The 24,364-nt window shown below is 45.3% G+C and overlaps 1 protein-coding gene across 2 annotated transcripts; it reads right to left on the bottom strand.

Annotated features, from left to right (window-relative positions):
• Positions 1–8,070: 8,070 nt before the first annotated feature.
• zgc:103559 (uncharacterized protein LOC494056 homolog) lies at positions 8,071–24,343 on the bottom strand. 2 transcript variants are annotated; one of them, XM_034180698.1, is made up of 11 exons: positions 24,126–24,343; positions 23,864–24,015; positions 23,044–23,158; positions 22,811–22,957; positions 22,669–22,714; positions 13,913–14,006; positions 13,636–13,822; positions 13,381–13,519; positions 9,638–9,810; positions 8,369–8,420; positions 8,071–8,293 (listed from the first exon to the last, which is right to left on the bottom strand). In XM_034180698.1, exons 1-11 carry the CDS (start codon positions 24,270–24,272, stop codon positions 8,082–8,084), a joined length of 1,464 nt encoding a protein of 487 aa, XP_034036589.1. In that variant the 5' UTR covers positions 24,273–24,343; the 3' UTR covers positions 8,071–8,081. The 2 variants fall into 2 exon arrangements, with proteins under 2 accessions (XP_034036589.1, XP_034036590.1); XM_034180699.1 differs by having other exon boundaries at positions 8,113–8,293; positions 8,369–8,401.
• Between the last annotated feature and the right edge of the window lie 21 nt (positions 24,344–24,364).

The following is a 24,364-nucleotide window of genomic DNA, read 5'->3' as shown; positions in this document are numbered from 1 at the left end:
GTGGTACCGTGACATGTCAATCATCTGTGGCCAATTCCATTTCAAGGGAGTCCAGTGGCCCCTGCCAGGAAGTGTTCAACATTTGACATTTTGTGTTTCACTGTGGACTCAAAATTTGGCACTTCCTGTTTCAGTGTGAACTTGCCACTGAGTTCCCGTGAGATTCCATGAGATCTTGTCTGTCAATCCAGGAAGTGTTTGACATTTCCTGTTTCACTGTGGACTCAAAATTTGGCACTTCCTGTTTGGGACTCACTGTACCAAAGAGCAAGCTTCACACTGCTGCACGTCGCTTCGCTCATAATATCTCTAATGTGTAGGTCAAAGGACAACGTAGGATCAAAAATTACCCCAAGGTTCCTCAGTTTGTCAGTGTGATGTATGACACACGAGCCTAGGTTAAGCGTTAGCTCATCAAACTGATGCTGATGTCTCGCTGAACCAAGAACCATCATTTCCATTTCGGTCTTGTCCGAGTTTAAAAGTAAGAAATTGCTAGAGATCCAGCTTTTCACTGATGCAAGGCAATCTTCTAAGGATTTTATCTTTATGAAATGACCAGTATCTGCATGTATAACTGAGTATCATCAGCATAGCATTGAAAGGTAATCCCAAAACGCTGCAATATGTACCCAAGGGGTGTTATACAAAGAGAGAAAAGCAGGGGGCCTAAGACAGACCCCTGTGGAACCCCAAATTTCATGTTGATGTGAACCATGCAAGGGCATTCCCAGTAATCCCAAAATGATTCTCCACCCTGTTGAGTAGAATATGGTGATCTACCATGTCAAACGCAGCACTAAAATTTAACAACACAAAAGCCGTAGTGATGTCTGAATGCATTGCAAGCAGAAGATCATTTACCACTTTAGTGAAAGCCGACTCTGTGGAATGATATTTTCTAAAATCAGACTACAGTGGCTCAAACAGATTATTCTCAGTAAGGTAGTCCACAAGCTGCTGTGAAACCACTTTTTTCAAAATTGTAGAATAAAATGATAGATTTGATATCGGCCTATAATTTTTCAATACACTAGAGTCAAGATTACATTTCTTAAGTAATGGTTTAATCACTGCAGATTTGAAACCTTTAGGAACAGATCCCAAGGTTTGTGACAGATTAATAATTTCCAACACAATACGCCCAAGAGTGGGTCATAGGTCCTTAAACAGGTTTCCATTCAAGTCCATGTTAAAATGTCCAACTTTACAGCAGAAATAAACAAGTTTAGAGCCTGGTACAAAAATTGGTTTTGATTTCTATAGATATTTTCCCCCTCCATGGCGAATGTGCAGGGGGTGAAGTTTTTTCTAAATTCTTAGTTTAAGACATTCTAAGATATAAAATTATGCATAAATAGGTGTGTGTGTTCACTTTGAGTGACAGCATTTACAGCCTCATGCCTTCTTGAATATGATGTCACAAGCTTGTTGTACCTATCTCTGGGCAGTTTTGCCTATTCCTCTTTGCAGTACCTCTCAAGCTCCATCAGATTGAATGGGGAGTGTCGGTGCACAGCCATTTTCAAATCTCTCCAGAGATGTTAAATCAGATTCAGGTCTGGGCTCTGGCCGGGCCACTCAAGTACATTCACAGAGTTGTCCTGAAGCCACTCCTTTGATATCTTGGTTGTGTGTTTAGGGTCACTGTTGTCCTGAAAGATTAACCGTCACCCCAGTCTGAGGTCAACAGTGCTCTGGAGCAGGTTTTCATTTAGCGACTCTACATTTTCATCTAGAGTTTTCTGTACATTGCTGCATTCGTCTTTCCCTCAATCCTGACTAGTCTCCCGGTTCCTGCTACTGAAAAACATCCCCCACCATGCTTCACTGTAGAGATGGTGCCTGGGATTTGTATATACATATATATATATGCCAAAAAAAAAAAGTTTTGTTCACAATGTCATTATGCAGTACTGTATGTAAACGTTTGGTGAAAAAAATAAGAATTTCATCCATTTTGGAATAAGGCTGTAACATAACAAAATGTAAAACATGAATATTTTCTGGATAGACTGTAAAAAAGAAAGATCATACTCAGCTCAATTTTACCCCTGAGGATAATAAACAGCAACATGCACTGGGAAAGTGTGTTCAAAGTTTTGACTGGTCGTGTATATCAATGTCTGTGAAACATCTGGCGCTTTTACTATAAATCGTCTCATATGTTATGTGCCGACACGGGTTGAGGAGCGGACCTGCGTCTGACTGAACCCAGCGCTAAATAACCAGAAAGCGGTTCCAAAAACAAAATTTTATTTTCCCCTCTTGTGCAATACTCGGTGTACAACATAAAAGTGCATTTGTCTGGCGGAGTGAAGGACGGCGCGCTCTCCAGCGCCCAAAGGGATCGAAGCCCGGTGCTTCTGGACTCACATTCACCGCCAAACACCCCCCAGGTGGACACGACAAACTGACTCTGTGAAGGATAGAAGAGGTGAGGTAAGTCAACAGCTACAACTAATATCCTTCAAAGGCACACACTATCAGCAACACATTCAGGTCTGAATTTAAGCTTTATGTAATGAGCAGCTTCTCACAACAGGTGGAGGATCATCAGTCCGCACGCCACAGCCGTGAGAAGCGAGCTGCACAATTCTCATCAATGTTCAAATATACTGCGTAACAAAATACCAAATTACTATTAACACTTATTCAGACAATCAATCACCTCTGATGTGTGCTGACAGCATGTGTCCCTCACCCGTCCTCCTTCACAGGCATGATGTGTCAAACCCAGGCGCGGTCCTCAGCGTCTCACAAACGAACGTCACAAGGTCGAGTTCCCGGCAATTCTGCTTGAATCACACATGGCTTAAATGCAGAACGCCATCTCATTATCTGCTTCAGCTGAAAGTCTTTAAGTCTGCACGTGAGCATCATCCACAGGTGCTGCGAGTCATTAGGCTTGCACGTAAACATCCTCCACATGTGCAGCCAATTATGCTGATGAGGGTGAAGGATTCTTCTGCCAGCACCTTCTCCACAGATACAAACCAGTTTGCATGCCACCTGGAGAGCAAAGAAAAGAAAACAACACAAAAACATCCAGCCAAACCCCCCAACACACAACAGTACCCCCCATCAACGGGAAGCCTCCCGTCGACCGAACAGACCAGGCCCGAGAACAGCACCTCCCTCCGGGGTCCATGACAGCAAGCAGATGGCGTAACGCTCTCAAGGTCCACAGCAGACAGCAGGACAGGGCACCGCGGCTGGAAGGCCGGCTGGCATCAACAAAACCCCAAAAAAGTCCCATATACAACCCAACATACAAGAAAAACACAAAACCCACCCAAAACCTCCCCAGGGGACCGTCCCATCCAACCCCGGGAAGAAAAGAAAAACCCCCAAATGCAAAAACCCAACACAGCCCCAACAACACAATACAAACACAAATGCACAAAGAAAAATAACAAACAACCCCCCGCCAGCACGATATGCAGAGCCCACCCCCCCCAGAAGACCTTTACCGCCAGTTCCAGGAGAGACAACCAAAACCGGAATCCTACAGAGGTCTCCAGGTTTACATGGAGGAGCAGCGCCCCCCAGAGGACCGTACCATCAACCCCAGGAGGCACCCTCCCCACAACCCAGGAACCCCAGACCCGGCCACACTTGGTTAGTCGGCCCCACAATCAATTCCCCCCCAGAGGACCGTCCCATCAACCCTGGAGGTGGAACCTGGAAGGAAGCGTAAAAACACAAAAATCCAACCCCCGGCGGACTTCATTAAAACACCCCGGGGGCAAAAGAAAAAACTGGAAAACCCTGTTACCTCCCCCAGCACCCCGAAAGACCCCAGATCACTCCCAGAGCCAGTCGTTAGCTCCATTTTGGCGAACGGCACAAAATTACTAAGCCGGGGAAGGAAACAGGAAAAACTAACCCGGTCCCAACCCCGAAGCGCAGCGGAAAACCGGAAATACGTCCAGTGCCCCTACCCGACCATACCACCAGCCTATCGGGAGGGGCAGAACTACCGAAATGGCGAACGGCAACAGATTGGCCCACCCCTCCGACTGAGGTATGTTCCCGCTGCACCACACCCCGGTAACACCAATGACGAACGGTCAAAGGCCCACCGAGGCTGGAGTAGAACCGGGCCCTAACCAAACTAAAAAAAAAACGCCCCTGACAACCCCCCCCTAGGTGCAGAGGTCTTCTGACAAACACTCAGTGTGACCAACCTGCACCACCCCACAACCCACAAGACAAACGGTCTTAGGACAAGTGAGGTTGGGGTTAGGGAAGCAGGGAAATAAAAAACAACAAAACAAAACGACCCAATCCCAAACAGAAAATACCTAAGTTCAAATAATAAAAAACCAACGATTGGCTGAGTTCAGCCGAGCTCCGAACTGCCAGTCGTTCACTCCACCAGAACCGCCTCTAAACACCCAAACAATTTATAAGCCCTTACAAAAAAACAAAAACAGCCCACATAACTAATTATGTTTTTTTTTGTTTTTTGTTTTTTTGTGCCCAAAGTTGTGCCTGTCTCAGAACACCTGGAGATACGTCATCACTATCTTTCTTGACGCTTATGTGACCGGGGCAATATGGCGGCTTCAGCTCGTCCGAGCTGCATGGGCTCATCCGCAAGAGGAGCCAGAGGTCCCGTCAGAGGAGTCTCAGTGGGGCGAAGAAGAGGCAGCCCAGATCTGTGTCGGGGAAAGCCCCGAGACGAAAAGACCCGCTCTGATGTCCGCCCTCTCTCGTGTCCACGCTCCTTTATCTGATCATCTAGACGAATAACCAAAGATATTAGCTCATCTAAATCTTTTGGTTCGTCACGGACTGCTAGCTCGTCTTTTAGAGAATCGTTCAAACCATCCACAAACACTCCTCTTAAAGCTGCGGCATTCCAACCGGACTGAGCAGAAAAAATTCGAAAATCCACGGAATAATCTGCCGCACTCCACCTCCCCTGCCTGAGATTCAGCAACCGTTGGGCAACGGTATTTGTTTTCACCGGATGGTCAAAAACCAGTGGGAACTCCTGGGAGAAATCCTTAAAGGATCCTAACAATGGAGAGTTATTACTCCACAACGCAGTGACCCAAGCTAAGGCGTCACCTCGGAGCAAATTTGTCACATATGAGACACGGCTACCATCAGAAGAGAAGGAAGCCGGTCGCTGAGCAAAAACCAGAGAACACTGCATCAAAAATGGAGCACAGGCTTCAATGTTTCCCGCATAAGGCTCCGGATGACAAATAATTGGTTCGGAAGCCGAATCTCTGGGTGACGGAGTTATCTGCAACGGTATCGATGGTGCCGCAGGAAGCGGAACGGCTTGCGCTGCAAGCTCCGTAACGCGGGCATCTGTTTGTTTAATTTGGTTTGCGAGATGCTGTAATTGCTCCCATATTTTCTCCAAGTGTTCTTGAACTCTTTCGGCAAATGGAACCGCTTCTGCTGCTGGGTCCATTTTAGAATGGCCGGGAACTACTGTTACGTGCCGACGCGAGTTGAGGAGCGGACCTGCATCTGACTGAACCCAGCGCTAAATAACCAGAAAGCGGTTCCAAAAACAAAACAATTGTTGTGTGGGCCGCCAGAAGAGGAGGTACTGCTGGCCCACCACCAGAGGGCGCCCTGCCTGAAGTGCGGGCTTCAGGCACGAGAGGGCGCTGCCGCCTTACAGGAACAGCCGAGGTGACAGCTGTCACTCATCAACTATGACAGCTGTCACCGATCATCTGCATCTCACCCTGGATAAAAGCAGGATGACACCTCCACCACGTCGCCGAGATATCGACTTCATTGAGAGGTAACTTTCTCTGCCTGTATTGATTGATTCCAAGAGCTATTGTGTTGCAGCTGTCAAACCAGAGGACCGGCGTGGGTCGCGACTGTTTCGTCCTACTTCCCGTCAGATAAGTGGTTAAACAGACGCTGCACGAGTGTGTGTTAGAGGTGGAGGTGGAATTCCCACCGTTATTGTTACGGGGTGTATACACACCCACACTTGACTGTCTTTGTTCTCCGCCAGCAGTACCAGATCCGACACGCTGAGACGGTGGCCACCTGGGGACTTCGGGACTTGGCGGCTCCAGTATCCTTCGGGTTCGGTGGCGGTGGAAATCGTGTGGTTCCGGTTCATCTCCAGACGGGCGTCTCCTATCATCGAGCCTGCCCACACAACACCTTCATTCATTGACTTGTATCTATTCTATAATCTGCTGTGTGTGGTTGTGACATTCACAACAGTAAAGTGTTCTAATTTAACTCCCTCTATTGTCCGTTCATTTACGCCCCCTGTTGTGGGTCCGTGTCACTACACTTTCCCAACAACAATTTTATTTTCCCCTTTTGTGCAATACTCGGTGTACAACATAAAAGTGCGTTTGTCTGGCGGAGTGAAGGACGGCGCGCTCTCCAGCGCCCAAAGGGATCGAAGCCCGGCGCTTCTGGACTCACATTCACCGCCAAACACCCCCCAGGTGGATACGACAAACTGACTCTGTGAAGGATAGAAGAGGTGAGGTAAGTCAACAGCTACAACTAATATCCTTCAAAGGCACACACTATCAGCAACACATTCAGGTCTGAATTTAAGCTTTATGTAATGAGCAGCTTCTCACAACAGGTGGAGGAACATCAGTCCACACGCCACGGCTGTGAGAAGTGAGCTGCACAATTCTCATCAATGTTCAAATATACTGCGTAACAAAATACCAAATTACTATTAACACTTATTCAGACAATCAATCACCTCTGATGTGTGCTGACAGCATGTGTCCCTCACCCGTCCTCCTTCACAGGCACGATGTGTCAAACCCAGGCGCGGTCCTCAGCGTCTCACAAACGAACGTCACAAGGTCGAGTTCCCGGCAATTCTGCTTGAATCACACATGGCTTAAATGCAGAACGCCATCTAATTATCTGTTTCAGCTGAAAGTCTTTAAGTCTGCACGTAAACATCCTCCACAGGTGCAGCCAATTATGCTGATGAGGGTGAAAGATTCTTCTGCCAGCACCTTCTCCACAGACACAAACCAGTTTGCATGCCACCTGGAGAGCAAAGAAAAGAAAACAACACAAAAACATCCAGCCAAACCCCCCAACACACAACATCATACATCTGTTCTGCTAAATGTTAAGCCTGGTTCACATGACAAGATTTTAAAATTATCTGTAGGTTTCCAAAATCTGAAAGACCACACACGTGGAGATAAAAAAAATCATAGCTCTAACAGGTTTGGTGGTAGAGTGTGTGGTGTCAACACATCACACACGGACAGATTTCACTCACGAATATTCCCAGATCAGACAGGAAATCTCGCAAAATCCCTCGAGGGTAAACGTAACTTCCGAGTAAACAGACAGAGATAGTTTGTGGATTATTTAAAACAGACAGAAAAAAAACAATACAAAAATAAAAAGAAAAGGTGTTCTTTAAAGGAGTGGAGACGGCGCAACCACCGGACTTTCTGGTAAGTCAGAACAGCTGTTTTGATATTTTCCGCTCCGTACGTCCGTCACCTTGCTTTCTGATTGGCTCCACGTCACATTCAGCAAGCTGCATGGTAGCTTGTGGTCAGAAGACACAACACACACTGCGATATCAGGCCAAGACCATGCAACATGTTGAATATCCCCGATTTGCAGTCTGAGTGCTCCTGACGCCCTTCCGAGCAGATCAGAGCTCTCTTAACACACCAAACTCGGCAGGAATATCTGATAAGATTATCTTTAGCATCATCACAATTGTCGGGGCATCCTTAAGATTGTCGGAAAGGGAAGATCGGGTCCGATATCGGCCTAATTATCCTGCCGTGTGAACCAGGCTTAAACAGCATGAAAAGTGTTTAATACGTGAGACCTGCACGACTGCAGCATTCTGCACATGCTGCAGAATGCAGTTTTCTGCATGTTTAAGTTTTGGTTGCTCTTTTATGAAAATAAAGCTGAACAGAACATCTGCTGCCACAACCCAGCTCTTCTAATAATGTGTTTTCTGTTCTCAGACATTCTGCTCTTATATTTCAATCTCCACAGGAGGCCGTACCTCAAAAAAACACCTCTTGCAGACACACAAGCTGATGGAGTAAACAGTGTAAGTAAAACGGCAGTCATAAGTGATCAACGAAGAACTCAGCCTGGTGGGTTTGAAAAGATTTGATCAGATTTATTAGAGTTTGTGTTCTCGTCTCACATGAGCAGGAATAAGGAGGTGTTTGCCCAGAGGCTCGGTGCAGAAGGAGCCGTCTCTGTACACCAGCCGACCTCTGAGGATGGTGGAACGCACACGTCCTTGTAGCGTGCTGCTGAGGTACGGCGTTAGCTGCAAACACAAACAGTCACTGCAACATTTTGTGCAACCAGTCACACTGCACTCAGATAGTTGTGTTTACTGTACCTTGTTTCTGTGATGGATGATTTCCTCTGTAATCTGTAAAGTGGGACAAAATCTGGTAAAGAAAGTGCTTCACTTGATTAGATGCGGCATGTACGAGGTCTATTAGAAAAGTATCCAACCTTATTATTTTTTTCAAAAACCATATGGATTTGAATCACGTGTGATTGCGTCAGACAAGCTTGAACCCTCGTGCGCATGCGTGAGTTTTTCCACGCCTGTCGGTTGCGTCGTTTGCCTGTGAGCAGGCTTTGAGTGAGGAGTGGAAATGGTCAGGAAATGGCGGAATGATTTGGGCTTTTTTTTCCATCAGAATTTTTTCAGAAACTGTTAGAGACTGGCAGCTGGAAACCATAGAAAAATTTATCTGGATCATAATGTAAATTGTCTCTACTAGTAATCCACCTGCCTTATGGGCGGGAACTTTGCTAAGTGGAGTTTTCGAATGCTGAAATCATATATTCTGGAATGCAATTATAATCCTCACTTTGTCATTTACCTGCTGTGTGATAGTCATGGTGGAAACATTTGATCGAAGAGTTTTGCCATTTCACAATCACACTGGTCACCGATGTTTATGAAGCGATGTAAAAGCAATACATTGTGACGCAGCTAATTCCACATCAGTATCACCAGTGGTGGTGGGTGGATTGATCCAAATATTGATACCACGTTGGACTTGATGAAATGAGATCAATTCTTTCATTTCAGTTTCTCTTCTGCATCCAGAAAAAAAAGTGCACTGAAGGGGAGCAATTTTGTTTATAGTCAATATTGGCCAGCTATTAATCTTTGTACTGCATGAGTTACCCACTGATCAGCATCTAGCCCTGCCCAGTGGTTTATCAAGGCTGCTCAGAAGTATTTGCTCGAGCAGGGACGTGTGTCACCCCTGAAAAAGGTCAAGAAAATCATCTTTCTGAGGCAGCCCCTGCAGTGAAGACATGTACAAAGGTGATGGTCTCCAAAAAACAAATGTTGTGTTCCTGCAGTGGAAATAGGCTTCTAGATTGTGACATATGAAAATGAAATGAATCAATGTTACAATCATCAGACCTGTACAACTGGAGCAAAAAGATACATCAACAAATTGAAAATAGTAGCTTCCATCTTGAGAAATGGCCAACATTTAGATTTTTTTGCACAGTCCTATAAAAGAACACCAAGCTTGATTATTGTATGATAATGTCATGCAGTAATCTGTAATCACTGTTGCTTGCAGGACAGTTTCTGGAGGGGATGGTGTTAACATGGTGGGTTTATGTTACAGACCTCAAATGTTTGTTCCGGATCCCATATGACTAAGTCTGCGTCATAACCAGGTTCAAGGCTTCCCTTCAGGTTGTCGAGACCACACAGCTGAGCTGTTTTACGGCTGAGCAGCCTCGTCAGGTCGGGCAGCTCAAAGCCTCTCTTATGGCCTGATGTCCAGAAAAGAGGCAAACCTGGTTAATGATTAAAGACCAAACAGTTAGTGCTGGAGTCCTTCCATGAAACGGAGCTGATACTGGTCAAAGTTTGAGCTACATCTGGCTTTAAATCTTTTTCTTTGGTCCAGACCAGTTGGTTGGTTAACAAAATTACACACAAAAAAAATATTTTTCAAAAACTAAAGGAGAGATTTTCAATTCAATTAAGTCTCATCTTCTCATTTTTGATATTTCCTCACTAATTTTTTTTGTGTGTGCAGCACTATCCAAATTTGCAGGACAATATCCAAAGCATTGCTATAAGTGACACCTTGGCACTGGAGTGTGTTGTGAGATTTGGTCCCGACTTGGAATAGATTCCATTAGAGTTATGATCCATCCAGAGAAGAGACAACTCTGATGGTGTGAAGCTTTTAAAAGATTACACTTTATTCAGATGAATGTATTTTGAATAAGGAAGAACATAAAAATGGTGGCCGCTCTTCATACAAAAGTAAAAGCCAACATAAGATCCATCATATCATCATACTCTCAGGTTCCATGTCAATGTTACGAGAGTTTCTAGTTTTGTTCTGTCTGGGGTTTGTGCACTCTGGTACATGCTGAACAGTCATTTTTGCATAATAAGCACAAAAGTAGTAATCTTATGCAAAGGTTTAATGGCTTTGAGGTTTTTACAATTTAAGTCATAACATTTTTTTTCTTTGTCACTCCTATAATTTTGTTTCATAGTTTTCAAATAAAGGCTTTGCTATCTTATACTGACCTCCCCTCCCCCCAACAGCAGCGTCATTTCTCATTCTCAGTTCATTTATGTCTGGGTTATGGTTATTGTCATGGGTTAGGGTTACACCACGGATCACACAATGAGGCAAAGGTGCTTATTTGGTTAAAAAAATGAGTTGGGTGTCAGACTGCGTTGAAGGAACAGAGCCAAGAAACATCAAAATCATTTTCTGAAATGACAAATGTTGTCAAAGTTCTTTTTCATTCTACCTTTAACAGTAACCACAAAATTTTGAGCAGGATCCACTAAAAATGGTGGGTCCACAATATTTTACAATACCTTAATATAACCAGGTGCAGCATGGGAGTTTTTAATGGCATTTCAGAGGTACATGCTCTCATGTCAATGTCATAAATTTATTTCATCTGACTTAAATTAAAGATATTTACACACAGGCTCTATCTTTCACCTGATGCAAAGCAGTATACAATGCAGCACAAGTATTTTTGCTAGTTTCATGATGACATTGTTTAATTTACAAGTGGCGCATCTGTGCATCCATGGGTGTGTCGCTCTTAAAATCGGGTGTGGTCAGGTGCAATACAAGGGGCATCATCATGAGGCTGTGCTAAACAGCTGCACCGTACATCACCAAAAACCTTTTTTAAAGTCAAGCACAAAGTTTTTCTGCTATTTATATGCAACACAATATTCAAATACACCATCATGATGAGGTCATGATGTGCGTACCGTCTGCTTGCACACTCAGTGATGCACATGAGCATTCATTCCGCTTCACTTGCCAAACTAAAATGAAACTGAACAGAAACAAAAACTGAAAATGAAAATTTTATTTCTGCCACTAGACGTTGTAGTAGTGCCACATTGCAAGACCTAAACAAAGATTCCTTCCTTGGCCACGTGTCCTCTACCCCCCCCCCCACCCCCCCACCCCCCCCCCCCACACACACACGCACAAACACGCACATTCAGCATAAGAAACTGCAGTTTCTGAACAGGTCTAATTGCTCTCTATGTGGGGAAAACCTAGTCATGTGTGGATTGTAGTCTAATCAATCAATCAATCAATTTTTTTATATAGCGCCAAATCACAACAAACAGTTGCCCCAAGGCGCTTTATATTGTAAGGCAAGGCCATACAATAATTATGTAAAACCCCAACGGTCAAAACGACCCCCTGTGAGCAAGCACTTGGCTACAGTGGGAAGGAAAAACTCCCTTTTAACAGGAAGAAACCTCCAGCAGAACCAGGCTCAGGGAGGGGCAGTCTTCTGCTGGGACTGGTTGGGGCTGAGGGAGAGAACCAGGAAAAAGACATGCTGTGGAGGGGAGCAGAGATCAATCACTAATGATTAAATGCAGAGTGGTGCATACAGAGCAAAAAGAGAAAGAAACAGTGCATCATGGGAACCCCCCAGCAGTCTACGTCTATAGCAGCATAACTAAGGGATGGTTCAGGGTCACCTGATCCAGCCCTAACTATAAGCTTTAGCAAAAAGGAAAGTTTTAAGCCTAATCTTAAAAGTAGAGAGGGTGTCTGTCTCCCTGATCTGAATTGGGAGCTGGTTCCACAGGAGAGGAGCCTGAAAGCTGAAGGCTCTGCCTCCCATTCTACTCTTACAAACCCTAGGAACTACAAGTAAGCCTGCAGTCTGAGAGCGAAGCGCTCTATTGGGGTGATATGGGGTGATATGAATCACAATACTGGGCAAAAACACTTTTAGTCTCAAAATTATTTTTAGAGGAATTTTTCTGAAGTTGTTGCCATTCAGTACTGCCTTCTCTTTGTAAGTACAGATATAGAAGAGAACAAAGGTGTTGCAGGAAAGCTGTGCTCAACTGCTTCACCTCAGGGAGCTGCTGCTCCTGTAACCGCTTTGGTGCTTGGACACTTTGCACACAGATACATTTCCTGGCCAGAAAACCTCTCACTTCCCCACCATCTAAGCGAACAATACATCAGGTTCCAGCATGCCTGAAGTTTTGAGGGAACAACAGATTATGATCTGACTGTTATTTTTAAAACATGGTCATGATTAATGCAGCAGGGATTTTGACCCACTCCTCCGCACAGATCTTCTCTAGATCAGCCAGTTTACTGGGCTGTTGCTGAGAAACACGGAGTTTGAGTTCCCTCCAAAGATTTTCTATGGGTTTAGGTCTGGAGACCATGATATGCTTCTTACGGAGCCACTCCTTGGTTATCCTGGCTGTGTGCTTCGGGTCATTGTCATGTTGGAAGACCCATCTTCAGTGTGTGCAAACCTGGTGGAAAACTACAGGAAACGTTTGACTTCTGTAATTGCAAACAAAAGCTACTGTACCATATATTAACATTGATACTTATTTGCAGCAGCAATATACAAATAAGTTATTTTAAAAAATCATACATTGTGATTTCTGGATTTTTTTTTTTAGATTATGTCTCTCACAGTGGACATGCACCTAAGATGAAAATTTCAGACCCCTCCATGATTTCTCAGTGGGAGAACTTGCAAAATCGCAGGGTGTTCAAATACTTATTTTCCTCACTGTAGGTTGGAGAGGATTTGCAAATCATTGTATTCTGTTGCTGTTTACATTTTACACAATGTCCCAACTTCATTGGAATTGGGGCTGTACTTTGGACTGATGGTAAATGATTAGTCCAAACTAAAAAGTGGCACTCCACTCTCGTTTACTTCACACTGAACTTTGCTCGCTGTGGAGGAATGTTAACAGAATAAAAGTGGAGGAAATAAAACTAAGTACCCACAAAGTTTAAGTTTGTATTCATTTACCTGCTTGTACAACTACAGAGTGCTACCATACAGTGTGTATAGTTGAACTGTGTTTACCAAACTGCAGTGAGGAAATTCCTCCCCAAGCCTGAGTGAAATCTCCGCTGTCCAGGTTCTTCAGATCAGGGCTACAGGGGGAATGATCAGACACGACCATGTCTATGTGGCCAGCTTTCAGTGCAGACCACAGCTGCTCCTAGAGGGCCACAAATCACAGATTAATGACTGGTAAACTGTACAGACAGGAGCCACAGTTTACGTTTTGGATTCTACACATGTATACTACATGACCTGTAGTGTATGTCAGGTTACCCGATTATCAGAGCTCCTGATTGGTGGGCAGCACTTAAAGTGTGTGGCCCCTGCAGGAATATCCTCTGCACACAGACTCAGGTAGTGGTGCGTGGTCTCCACCGTCAGAGGGGCTCCAGCCTTCCGAGCTTCAACAATCAGTTCCAGTGGCATTGCAGAGGATAAGTGAACGATGTGGCAGCGCACCCTGGAGGAGAGAGACGCATCGCAAAGAAATCCCTTGTGTAATGAATAAAATCTCTACAAAGTCCTGGTGCTACTCATTTGATGTTCTCACTGGTACTGCAGGCAGAGTTTGGTCACGGTGCGAACTGCTTCCATTTCCATGATGTCTGGCCTGGACTGCAGAAAGGTGGAGTACAGGCAGGGGTCTGTGGTTTGGCAAATAACAATTTGAGACAGAAAACATTCAGTTTCATCTAAAGGTTTAATAAATAAGTTTAAAAATAGAGCAGGACACTTTTATAAAATTGTGATGTGATTTACGTCTTGCATTGAAGAATAAATGCTGAGATACTTTCAGAACTTATTTCTGATTTGTGTTGACAATAAGCACACTGGGACTCCTCATCTCTCTGTTAGTCTATTTATAGTCTAATTTGTCAGTTTACATCAATTCATCAATCACAAAACTCAACAGTGTGTATGCCACCACCAGAGCAACAAAAACTGTTAGTTCTGACTTTTTTTCTCCTCCATCTATCCCATATTCTCTTAAAGGTGATAACGTTATGAACGAATTTACTGCAGACACAAAACCATAATGCACAATGTGTGGGTGTCACTGTTGTTTTTAACAATATGGATTATATCTTAACAAATACGCACTGTAGTCTTTTATTTTGACAAAGTTTAGTACAAAGAAAAATTCAGTAAATATCTAACCCTCTAATAAATCAGCGACAAAATGTGACAGAGACTTCATTCAACCACTTCCTGAAACTTCACCTAATCAGCTGTACTTGATCATTCACTTGCAGACAATCAGGCAAGAAAAGATCACATGGTCCGGTGACATAAATCTGTCCTTCTTTACAACTGGCTGTAGCGTGTGTCACTGTGGGATTCTCACTGAAACCAATGCCAATAAACTCCCTGAAAAAAAGAAAGAAATAAAAAGCCATTCCCTTTGACCAGTTTTATTTTAGTTTTTAACTTGGCGGAGCAATTTCTTATTTTTTCATCTTCAAGGCAGCATTCATGGATATTTTAGATATAAGTTTTCATCACTGAAGGATTTTATTTAAACAATAACTGTTTATTTGAAGACCCAAGTCATCCAGCTGACACTGGTAAGTGATATTATTTTTATAAATATGCTCTTTGCAATGTACCAGGACCACATATTTATTATATTATTATATTTATCTATTATACATTGTTTAAATTTTTTTTTCATATATACTACTTTTGTGACCCAAAGATTTTGGTCAATCCATTTCTAACACCAAAACAGTTTGTCCACATGGATAAAAATATTCACTAAAGATGTTAAGAATTTGCAAAAACACATTTCATATTTTCAGGTTCAGAGCAACATTATATTTCTAACACAGTGGTAGAGACAAATATGTTGTGAAAGTGTAGGTACACGGACCCACAACAGGGGGCGCAATGAACGGACAATGGAGAAAGGTGAATAACAAGTTTTACTGTTGTGAAATTAGCACAACTGATACAATAATTCACAATTTGGAGGTGTAAGCCGAAATCTGCTGGTGTCGTGTGGGCAGGCCCGAAGGTAGGAGACGTCCGTCCTAGTCGAACCGGAACCACCCAGATTTCCTCTGCCACCGAAACCCAGAAGTACTGGAACCGCCAAGTCCCGAATTCCCAGGTGGCCACTGCCTTCGCTCGTCGGATCCGGTACTGCTGGCGGGAAAGAACACAAACACACAGGTTGGGATGCGACCGCACCCAGTAGATGAGAGGGGCAAGCCGCCTCCACCTCTTGTCACAATAAGCAGGAAGGTGAGTACTTATCCGATCACTCGGCTTTCGGTAGTCAGCTGTCCTGAAAGGTTTAACAAGTATTATAGTATTTTACTTAAATAAGCTGCAGAGAAGATTACCTTAGGCTCAAGGCGATATCTCGGCACTGAGGTGGAGACGCTGTCCTGCTGATATACTCCGTCCTGAGTGCAGTCAGCTGTGTCCAGTAATGGGTGACAGCTGTCATCCTGACAGCCTTCGTCGGCGGCAGCGCCCTCTGGTGCCTGGAGCCCGCACTCCAGGCAGGGCGCCCTCTGGTGGTGGTGGGCCAGCAGTACCTCCTCTTCAGCGGCCCACACAACAAAATATGTTTCTCACATTCAGAAAGCTGAGACTGTTATGAATATGTTGATATGCAACACATGGGTGTTATATTTTAGGGCTCCTTCACATACGAGTATAACACGATTGAAGCCGACTAGCGCATGAAGGAGGAATTGCATGCCAGTCGTGAGAAATCGGAGCTGTCTCCAACGCCTCGTACACCTGTCGCTACAACTATTCGTGCACACAGTGCCGCAGGACTATGACAATATGACAAGCTAACAGCGCCACAAATACGCCACTTTCAGTCACATATCACCCAAAATATGCCGTAACAAACGCCGTTTTGTCAGTTATTACGGCGACTTTTTCCTCTTGTTTTTAAAAAAATACATTTATCCTCTTTTGACTTTAGCCATTTTATACTCCTGTTATAAGACAGTGATTGTAGCGCAGTGGTAAAGTTTCAGTCTGGAAATCTGAGCTTTTGCAAATTGCAGGTTCGAATCCCATGTGTGGCATTTATTTTTTATTTAAACAGGGTTATTTAACCGCAGGGTTCTGTATTGCGTCCCCTTTGATGTATTATTTATATCAACCTAGTGATATTCAATAATTATACAGCTGGTTTTTATTTTATTTTTCTCCACATCAGCGGCACGATGTGCAGCTGCTTGCACTGTGTTTGTGCACACACACGATGTTTTGTGATTTCTTGTTTGGTTCGCAGACTTTCTTCCGGTTTCTGCGTCTTTCGTTATGTGTTTAGGGGTCCTTATTCAAGTACCTTAAATGGGGAATTTCTGAAGGTATAGTACTATGACATGGACCCCACTGATTGGTTAGGGTTCATACTTGGCTTCTTTAGTGCTAAACTTGTCTGACTTGTCATTTTCTGCCAGGTCACGATGATAGCAGACCAAGAAGTTCATCCCACACTTCCGAATCCTCAGCAGAATCCTGTAACTCTTCCTGGGGGATCCCACATCATTCGCAAGCCAAATGGGAAATACAATCCCTCCAGCATGTCCTGGGTCTTTCCCAGGGTCTACTCCCAGTTGCACGTGCCCAGAAGACCTTCCTAGAGTGATGACCAGGGGGCATTCTCACCAGATGCCAGAACCACCTCAGCTGCCTCCTTTTGAGGTAACAAACCAGAGGCTCTACTCTGAGTCCCTCCTGGCTAGCTGAGTTTCTCACCTTGCCCAGGAGTGTAAGCCTGGATACTCAATGAAGGAATCTCACTTCTGTCACTTGTATCCATGACCTAATACTTTTGGTCATTATCAAAAAATTCATGACCATAGGTGAAGATAAGAGCCTAAATCAGCTAAATCACCTTCTAGCTCAACTCCTTCTTCCCCACCATGGTCCGGTACAGCGTCTGTAAAACATCAGACGCTGCCCCAATCTGTTTATTGATCTCGCACTTCAATTTACCCCCACTTCCCATCAAAATCATCCAAAAATGAAAACAATCATGAAAACACCCTCTTGAACAACTGTCGATTCCTCTCGATGTCTTGAAGCACAACAACTGTGACCATCTTGGCCTCAGACCAGCACTGGTGTAAATTTTAGCTCTTTGGACAAGAGTAATATGGGTCTATCTTGTCTAGTCTGTCCTCACAGAATGCCATAATTTTTAGTCTTTGACTAACATTTGAGTATGAAGCCTTAGTCTCACTCCATCTCTCTTAGCACTGCTTCATAAAACCAGGCCGAGGTCTCACAATCAGTAGGATTCTGACCATCATTTTCCTGCAGACGTTTCGGCATCAGCAAACACCTCTGTCCAAGGACCTCATGACTTTATAAGCTCTTTCCAGATGTCTCTCAATGGCAAGGTCAGAGGACACAGAGACATAAATACCACTGTTGAGATAAGTGAAAGTGTTTCTCGCAAAAAGATAAACTTATGGTGACTGAGTTCAGAAACTGACTGAAAGCCTGGATTTTGGCCTTCAACCAGGACAGTTGCAAACTCAGACACACACCGATTCCTCCTTCTGCTTCTTGAGTGCTGCAGTCAGAGCATCCAATGATTCCACAAAGACTACAGCATCATCCATGAAGTCATCATCAGTAAACCTTACCTCACTGATAAAGACACCCAAATTGCTGAACGCACAACCTGAGCCAGCATCCTGCTATGTGCAGATGCGGGTTGAGGAGCGGACCTGCGTCTGACTGAACCCAGCGATAAATAACCAGAAAGCGTTTCCAAAAACAAAACAATTTTTTTTTTCTCCTCTGCAATAATTGGTGTACAACATAAATGTGCGTTTGTCTGGCGAGGTGAAGGACGGCGCGCTCTCCAGCGCCCAAATGGATCACAGCTCGGCGCTTCTGGACCCAGACTCACCCCCGAACAGCCCCCAGGTGGATACGACAAACTGACTCTGAAGGATGGAAAAGGTGAGGTAAGTCAACAGCTACAACAAATATCCTTCAAAGGCACACACTATCAGCAACACATTCAGGTCTGAATTTAAGCTTTATGTAAATGAGCAGCTTCTCACAACAGGTGGAGGATCATCATTCCTTACGCCACGGCAGTGAGAAGCGAGCTGCACAATTCTCATCAATATTCAAATATACTGCGTAACAAAATACCAAATTACTGTTAACACTTATTCAGACAATAATCACCTCTGATGTGTGCTGACAGCATGTGTCCCTCACCCATCCTCCTTCACAGGCACGATGTGTCAAACCCTGGCGCAGTCCTCAGCATCTCACAAACGAACGTCACAAGGTCGAGTTCCCGGCAATTCTGCTCGAATCACTCATGGCTTAAATGCAGAACGCCATCTCATTATCTGCTTCAGCTGAAAGTATTCAAGTCTGCACGTGTGCATCATCCACAGGTGCTGCAAATCATGCTGATGAGGGTGAAGGACTCTTCTGCCAGCACCTTCTCCACAGACAAAAACCAGTTTGCATACCACCTGGAGAGCAAAGAAAAGAAAACAACACCAAAATGTCCAGCCAAACCCCCCAACACACAACAGTACCCCCCATCAACGGGAAGCCTCCCGGCGACCGAACAGACCAGGCCCGAGAACAGCACCTCCCTCCGGGGTCCACGTCAGGAAGCAGACGGCGTAACGCTGCCAAGGTCCACCGCAGACAGCAGGACAGGGCACCGCGGCTGGAAGGCCGGCTGGCATCAACAAAAAAAACCAAAAAGTCATATACAACCCACATACAAGAAAAAAGACAAAACCCACCCAAACCCTCCCCAGAGGACCGTCCCATCCAACCCCGGGAAGAAAAGAAAAACACCCAAATCCAACAACCCAACACAGCCCCAACAACACAATACCAACATAAATTCACAAAGAAAAATAACAAACAACCCCCCCAGAAGGACTTGCAGAGCCCAACACCCCCCAGAAGACCATTACCGCCAGTTCCAGGAGAAACAGCCAAAGCCAGAATCCCACAGAGGTCCCCAGGTACACATGGAGCAACAGCGCCCCCCAGAGGACCGTACCATCAACCCCAGGAGGCACCCTCCCCACAACCCAGGAACCCCAGAACCGGCCACACTTGGTCAATCGGCCCCACAATCAATTCCCCCCCAGAGGACCGTCCCATCAACCCTGGAGGTGGAACCTGGAAGGAAACATAACACAAAAATCCAACCTCCAGCGGACTTCATTAAAACACCCCGGGAGCAAAATAAATCAACTGTCAAACCCTGTTACCCCCCCCCCCCCAGCACCCCGAAAGACCCCAGATCACTCCCAGAGCCTATCGTTAGCTCAATTTTGGCGAACGGCACAAAACTACTAAGCTGGGGAAGGAAACAGGAAAAACTAACCCGGTCCCATCCCCGAAGTGCAGCGGAAAACCGGAAATACGTCCGGTGCCCCTACCCGACCATACCACCAGCCCATCGGGAGGGGTGGAACTACCGAAATGGTGAACGGCAACAGATCGGCCCACCACTCCGACTGAGGTATGTTCCCGCTGCACCACACACCGGTAACACCAATGACGAATGGTCAAAGGCCCACCGGGGCTGGAGAGGAACCGGGCCCTAACCAAACCCAAAAAAAACGCCCCTGACAACCCCCCCCCCCTCCCAAGTGCAGAGGTCTTCTGAGAAACGCTCAGCGTGACCAACCTGCACCACCCCACAACCCAAAAGACAAACAGTCTCAGAGCAATGTGAGGCTGGGGTTAGGGAAGCAGGGAAACAAAAAACAACAAAACAAAACGACCCAATCCTCAAACAGAAAATACCTAAGTCCAAATAATGAAAACAAACAATTACCTGAGTCCAACCAAGCTCCGAACTGCCAGTCGTTCACTCCACCAGAACCGCCCCTAAATCCCCAAACAATTTATAACCCCTTACAAAAAAAAACAAAAATAGCCCAAATAACTAAACAACCAAAGGTTTTTGTTTTTTTTTTGTGTCCATTATTTTGCCTGTCCCAGAACACCTGGAGATACGTCATCACTATCTTTCTTGACGCTTATGTGACCGGGGCAATATGGCGGCTTCAGCTCGTCAGAGCTGCATGGGCTCATCCGCAAGAGGAGCCAGAGGTCCCGTCGGAGGAGTCTCAGTGGGGCAAAGAAGAGGCAGCCCAGATCTGTGTTGGGGAAAGCCCCGAGACGAAAAGACCCGCTCTGATGTCCGCCCTCTCTCGCGTCCACGCTCCTTTATCCGATCATCTAGATGAATAACCAAAGATATTAGTTCATGTAAATCTTTTGGTTCGTCACGGACTACTAGTTCGTCTTTTAATGAATCGTTCAAACCATCCACAAACACTCCTCTTAAAGCTGCGGCATCCCAACCGGACTGAGCAGACAAAATTCGGAAATCCACGGAATAATCCGCCGCACTCCGCCTCCCCTGCCTGAGATTCAGCAACCGTTGGGCAACGGTATTTGTTTTTACCGGATGGTCAAAAACCAAGCGGAACTCCCGGGAGAAATCCTTAAAGGATCCTAACAATGGAGAGTTATTACTCCACAACGCAGTGACCCAAGCTAAGGCGTCACCTCGGAGCAAATTTGTCACATATGAGACACGGCTACCATCAGAAGAGAAGGAAGCCGGTCGCTGAGCAAAAACCAGAGAACACTGCATCAAAAACGGAGCACAGGCTTCAACGTTTCCCGCATAAGGCTCCGGATGACAAATGATTGATTCGGAAGCCGAATCTCTGGGTGACGGAGTTATCTGCACCGGTATCGATGGTGCCGCAGCTGGAGCAGCAGGAAGCGGAACGGCTTGCGCTGCAAGCTCCGTAACGCGGGCATCTGTTTGTTTAATTTGGTTTGCGAGATGCTGTAATTGCTCCCATATTTTCTCCAAGTGTTCTTGAACTCTTTCAGCAAATGGAACCGCTTCTGCCGCTGGGTCCATTTTGGAATGGCCGGGAACTACTGTTATGTGCAGACGCGGGTTGAGGAGCGGACCTGCGTCTGACTGAACCCAGTGCTAAATAACCAGAAAGCGGTTCCAAAAACAAAACAATTTTATTTTTCTCCTGTGCAATATTTGGTGTACAACATAAATGTGCGTTTGTCTGGCGAGGTGAAGGACGGCGCGCTCTCCAGCGCCCAAATGGATCACAGCTCGGCGCTTCTGGACCCAGACTCACCGCCGAACACCCCCCAGGTGGATACGACAAACTGACTCTGAAGGATGGAAAAGGTGAGGTAAGTCAACAGCTACAACAAATATCCTTCAAAGGCACACACTATCAGCAACACATTCAGGTCTGAATTTAAGCTTTATGTAAATGAGCAGCTTCTCACAACAGGTGGAGGATCATCATTCCTTACGCCATGGCAGTGAGAAGCAAGCTGCACAATTCTCATCAATATTCAAATATACTGCGTAACAAAATACCAAATTACTGTTAACACTTATTCAGACAATAATCACCTCTGATGTGTGCTGACAGCATGTGTCCCTCACCCGTCCTCCTTCACAGGCACGATGTGTCAAATCCTGGCGCGGTCCTCAGCGTCTCACAAACGAACGTCACAAGGTCGAGTTCCCGGCAATTCTGCTCGAATTACGAATGGCTTAAATGCAGAACGCCATCTCATTATCTGCTTCAGCTGAAAGTCCTCAAGTCTGCACGTGAACATCATCCACAGGTGCTGCAAATCATGCTGATGAGGGTGAAGGACTCTTCTGCCAGCATCTTCTCCACAGACAAAAACCAGTTTGCATACCACCTGGAGAGCAAAGAAAAGAAAGCAACACCAAAATGTCCAGCCAAACCCCCCAACACACAACACATCCAGTCCATGGAGGCACTGAGTAATCACCAGGAGCATCCTGGATGAGACGCACTATGTGGATTTTGAGGGAACATCAGTTACAGCTCAGTGGCTATGTGGTCCATTTTCCTGAGTGTGATCCAGCACAAAGCTGCTTCAGCGTTGAGGACCACCGCAACTGGATGTGGTCAAGTGGATGTCCATGAATCTCCTGACTGCAGCAGATACAGGGTTACTTTAAGGAGGCAGAGATGGACTGACTGCCTGTGAAGTGACCAACCAGGACCGAGGGTAGTTCTGTGGTGGATGCTGCAACGTGTAGTACCGGTATGCACTCCCAGACCTGATCAGATTTGCTGCACCCGTCTTTGTGTCCTCGTGTCCTAAATGTTTTTTAATGAGGTTTTTAACTTGATAAGCAAAGCAGTGGACCAGCTTTAACTGATAACTCTAATGTCATTACTTCTCTACACTGGATCATGAAGCTAGTGGGAGGACAGTAAAAATGATTCTTACCGCTGGTCTCCTCTGGTCTTAGCTGAAGATCTTTCTCTGCATGAAACTGGAGGAGGCAAAGCAGAAGATTTTCAGGTGATTCACACTGAGTCTTTGCTCTACTATGAGGACATTTGTAAATCATGATTCATGTGTCACATACCAGGAGAACACTTCCTGTGCCCTGCAGCTGCTTCATGGCCATGTGGAGGTCACTCTCGGTCACATGTGGAAACTCCTCCACGCCGCTGTGGATGAGGAAACACTTGAAGCCAGGGACTCCGGCCTGAATCATGGGCTGAAGCTCCAGCTGTGCACAGACAGACTTATGTTGTCTTAGTCTGTACTATAGTTCAGAATCATGTGGCAACCCACAAATCTGTCAGCCAACTGTACCTGATTTCCAGGTACCACACCTCCCCAGAAGGTCGTGTCCACAAAACACTTCCCTGTGGATTCCTGCAGCTTTTCATGGAGGTGACTGAGTGTGGTGGTTGGAGGGATGCTGTTCCTGTGGGATGTCCAAAGACTCTGTTAAAAAAATCTTCATTTCCCATTTTCAAATCATTATGGACAACTCTAATCTTTACATATAAAGATTCATAAACTGAAGTTACTCTCCCTCGGGTAAAGGAAATAATAATAATAATAATAATATCTGTTTTGTGGGACTAACTGTGCAGCTCCAAACAATGGAAAGATAGATTTCGGTCAGAATTAATAACTTCAAAGCAAATCAGCGTTTTAAATCAAATGACACCTCTTTCCAAATGTTGCAATACAGACAGCAAACTACAACCGACCAAAACTAGGTATTTTTGCAAAATGAGACGTCCTCCATTCTTTATGAATTACACTGATCTTGACGTGCAGTGCAGCCGGTTGCAAGACCACAGCTCAGGCGCTATGGAGTTAAATTTGTCTCATTTATACCTGAAAGGAAATGCTTTTGACAAAAACTACAGATTTATTTTTGTTTATGTCCAGAGATCAAGGATCCAGTGACCAATTTCATATTTATGTACTTTAAGACTCAATAAAATGTTGATATCTGCAGTGTCCAAACACTTCGCTAACATTCACTCCCAGTCTTTCTAAAATCTCTTCATGTGAAAGTGTGTGTAGATGTGGTTAAACATCACCACTAAATTTGTTGTGCTGTTTCCTGTGATTTGGCAGAACATGGGTTCTGACTGATTTTAGGTGTCTAACTCACAGCGGCATGTCTACAATTGTCGTAATCCCTCCGGCGGCAGCAGCTCTGGTGGCCGTCCAGAACCCCTCCCAGCGGGTACGGCCCGGTTCATTAACATGGACGTGGCAGTCTACAATACCCGGCATCACCACACTGTCGCCCACGTCAAACAACTGCAGATACAGCAAGTTAAACCAACCAGTCTATCTTGTAAAGCAGGTGGACAGTGTTTCCTGTCCATCAGGGGGTGCATTCTGAACATGAGACCAGTGAACCAGCTTACCTCAAAGTCATCAGCCTCAGAAAAGCTGCCATCTGGTAGGACACGGTGGATTTTGCCGTCCTTGATGACAATGACAGCAGGACAGACTTCAGTGCCAAGCAGGACTCTGGAGCTCCTCACAACACTGACTGATGATCCAAGCTCCATGTCCTCACTGACAGCAGTCCCTCTGCTTCAGGCCTCATGACAGCATGGTGGTTCAGTGATCCCTTTCTGAAGTTCCACCCCCCTTCTGAAGG

The sequence above is a fragment of the Thalassophryne amazonica genome, chromosome 10 (assembly GCF_902500255.1).
Source record: "Thalassophryne amazonica chromosome 10, fThaAma1.1, whole genome shotgun sequence".
Taxonomy (NCBI): Eukaryota; Metazoa; Chordata; class Actinopteri; order Batrachoidiformes; family Batrachoididae; genus Thalassophryne; species Thalassophryne amazonica.
This window is presented reverse-complemented; position numbering and strand designations above follow the sequence as displayed.

Excerpts from the sequence above, each read along its gene's own strand:
- zgc:103559 (XM_034180698.1), bottom strand. The coding sequence starts at position 24,272 with ATGGAGCTTGGATCATCAGTCAGTGTTGTGAGGAGCTCCAGAGTCCTG. Across the intron at positions 13,823-13,912 it reads AAACTCTGCCTGCAGTACCA|GGTGCGCTGCCACATCGTTC; the intron begins GTGAGAACATCA and ends TCTCTCCTCCAG. Across the intron at positions 8,421-9,637 it reads ATCCGGAACAAACATTTGAG|ATTTTGTCCCACTTTACAGA; the intron begins GTCTGTAACATA and ends TTTCTTTACCAG.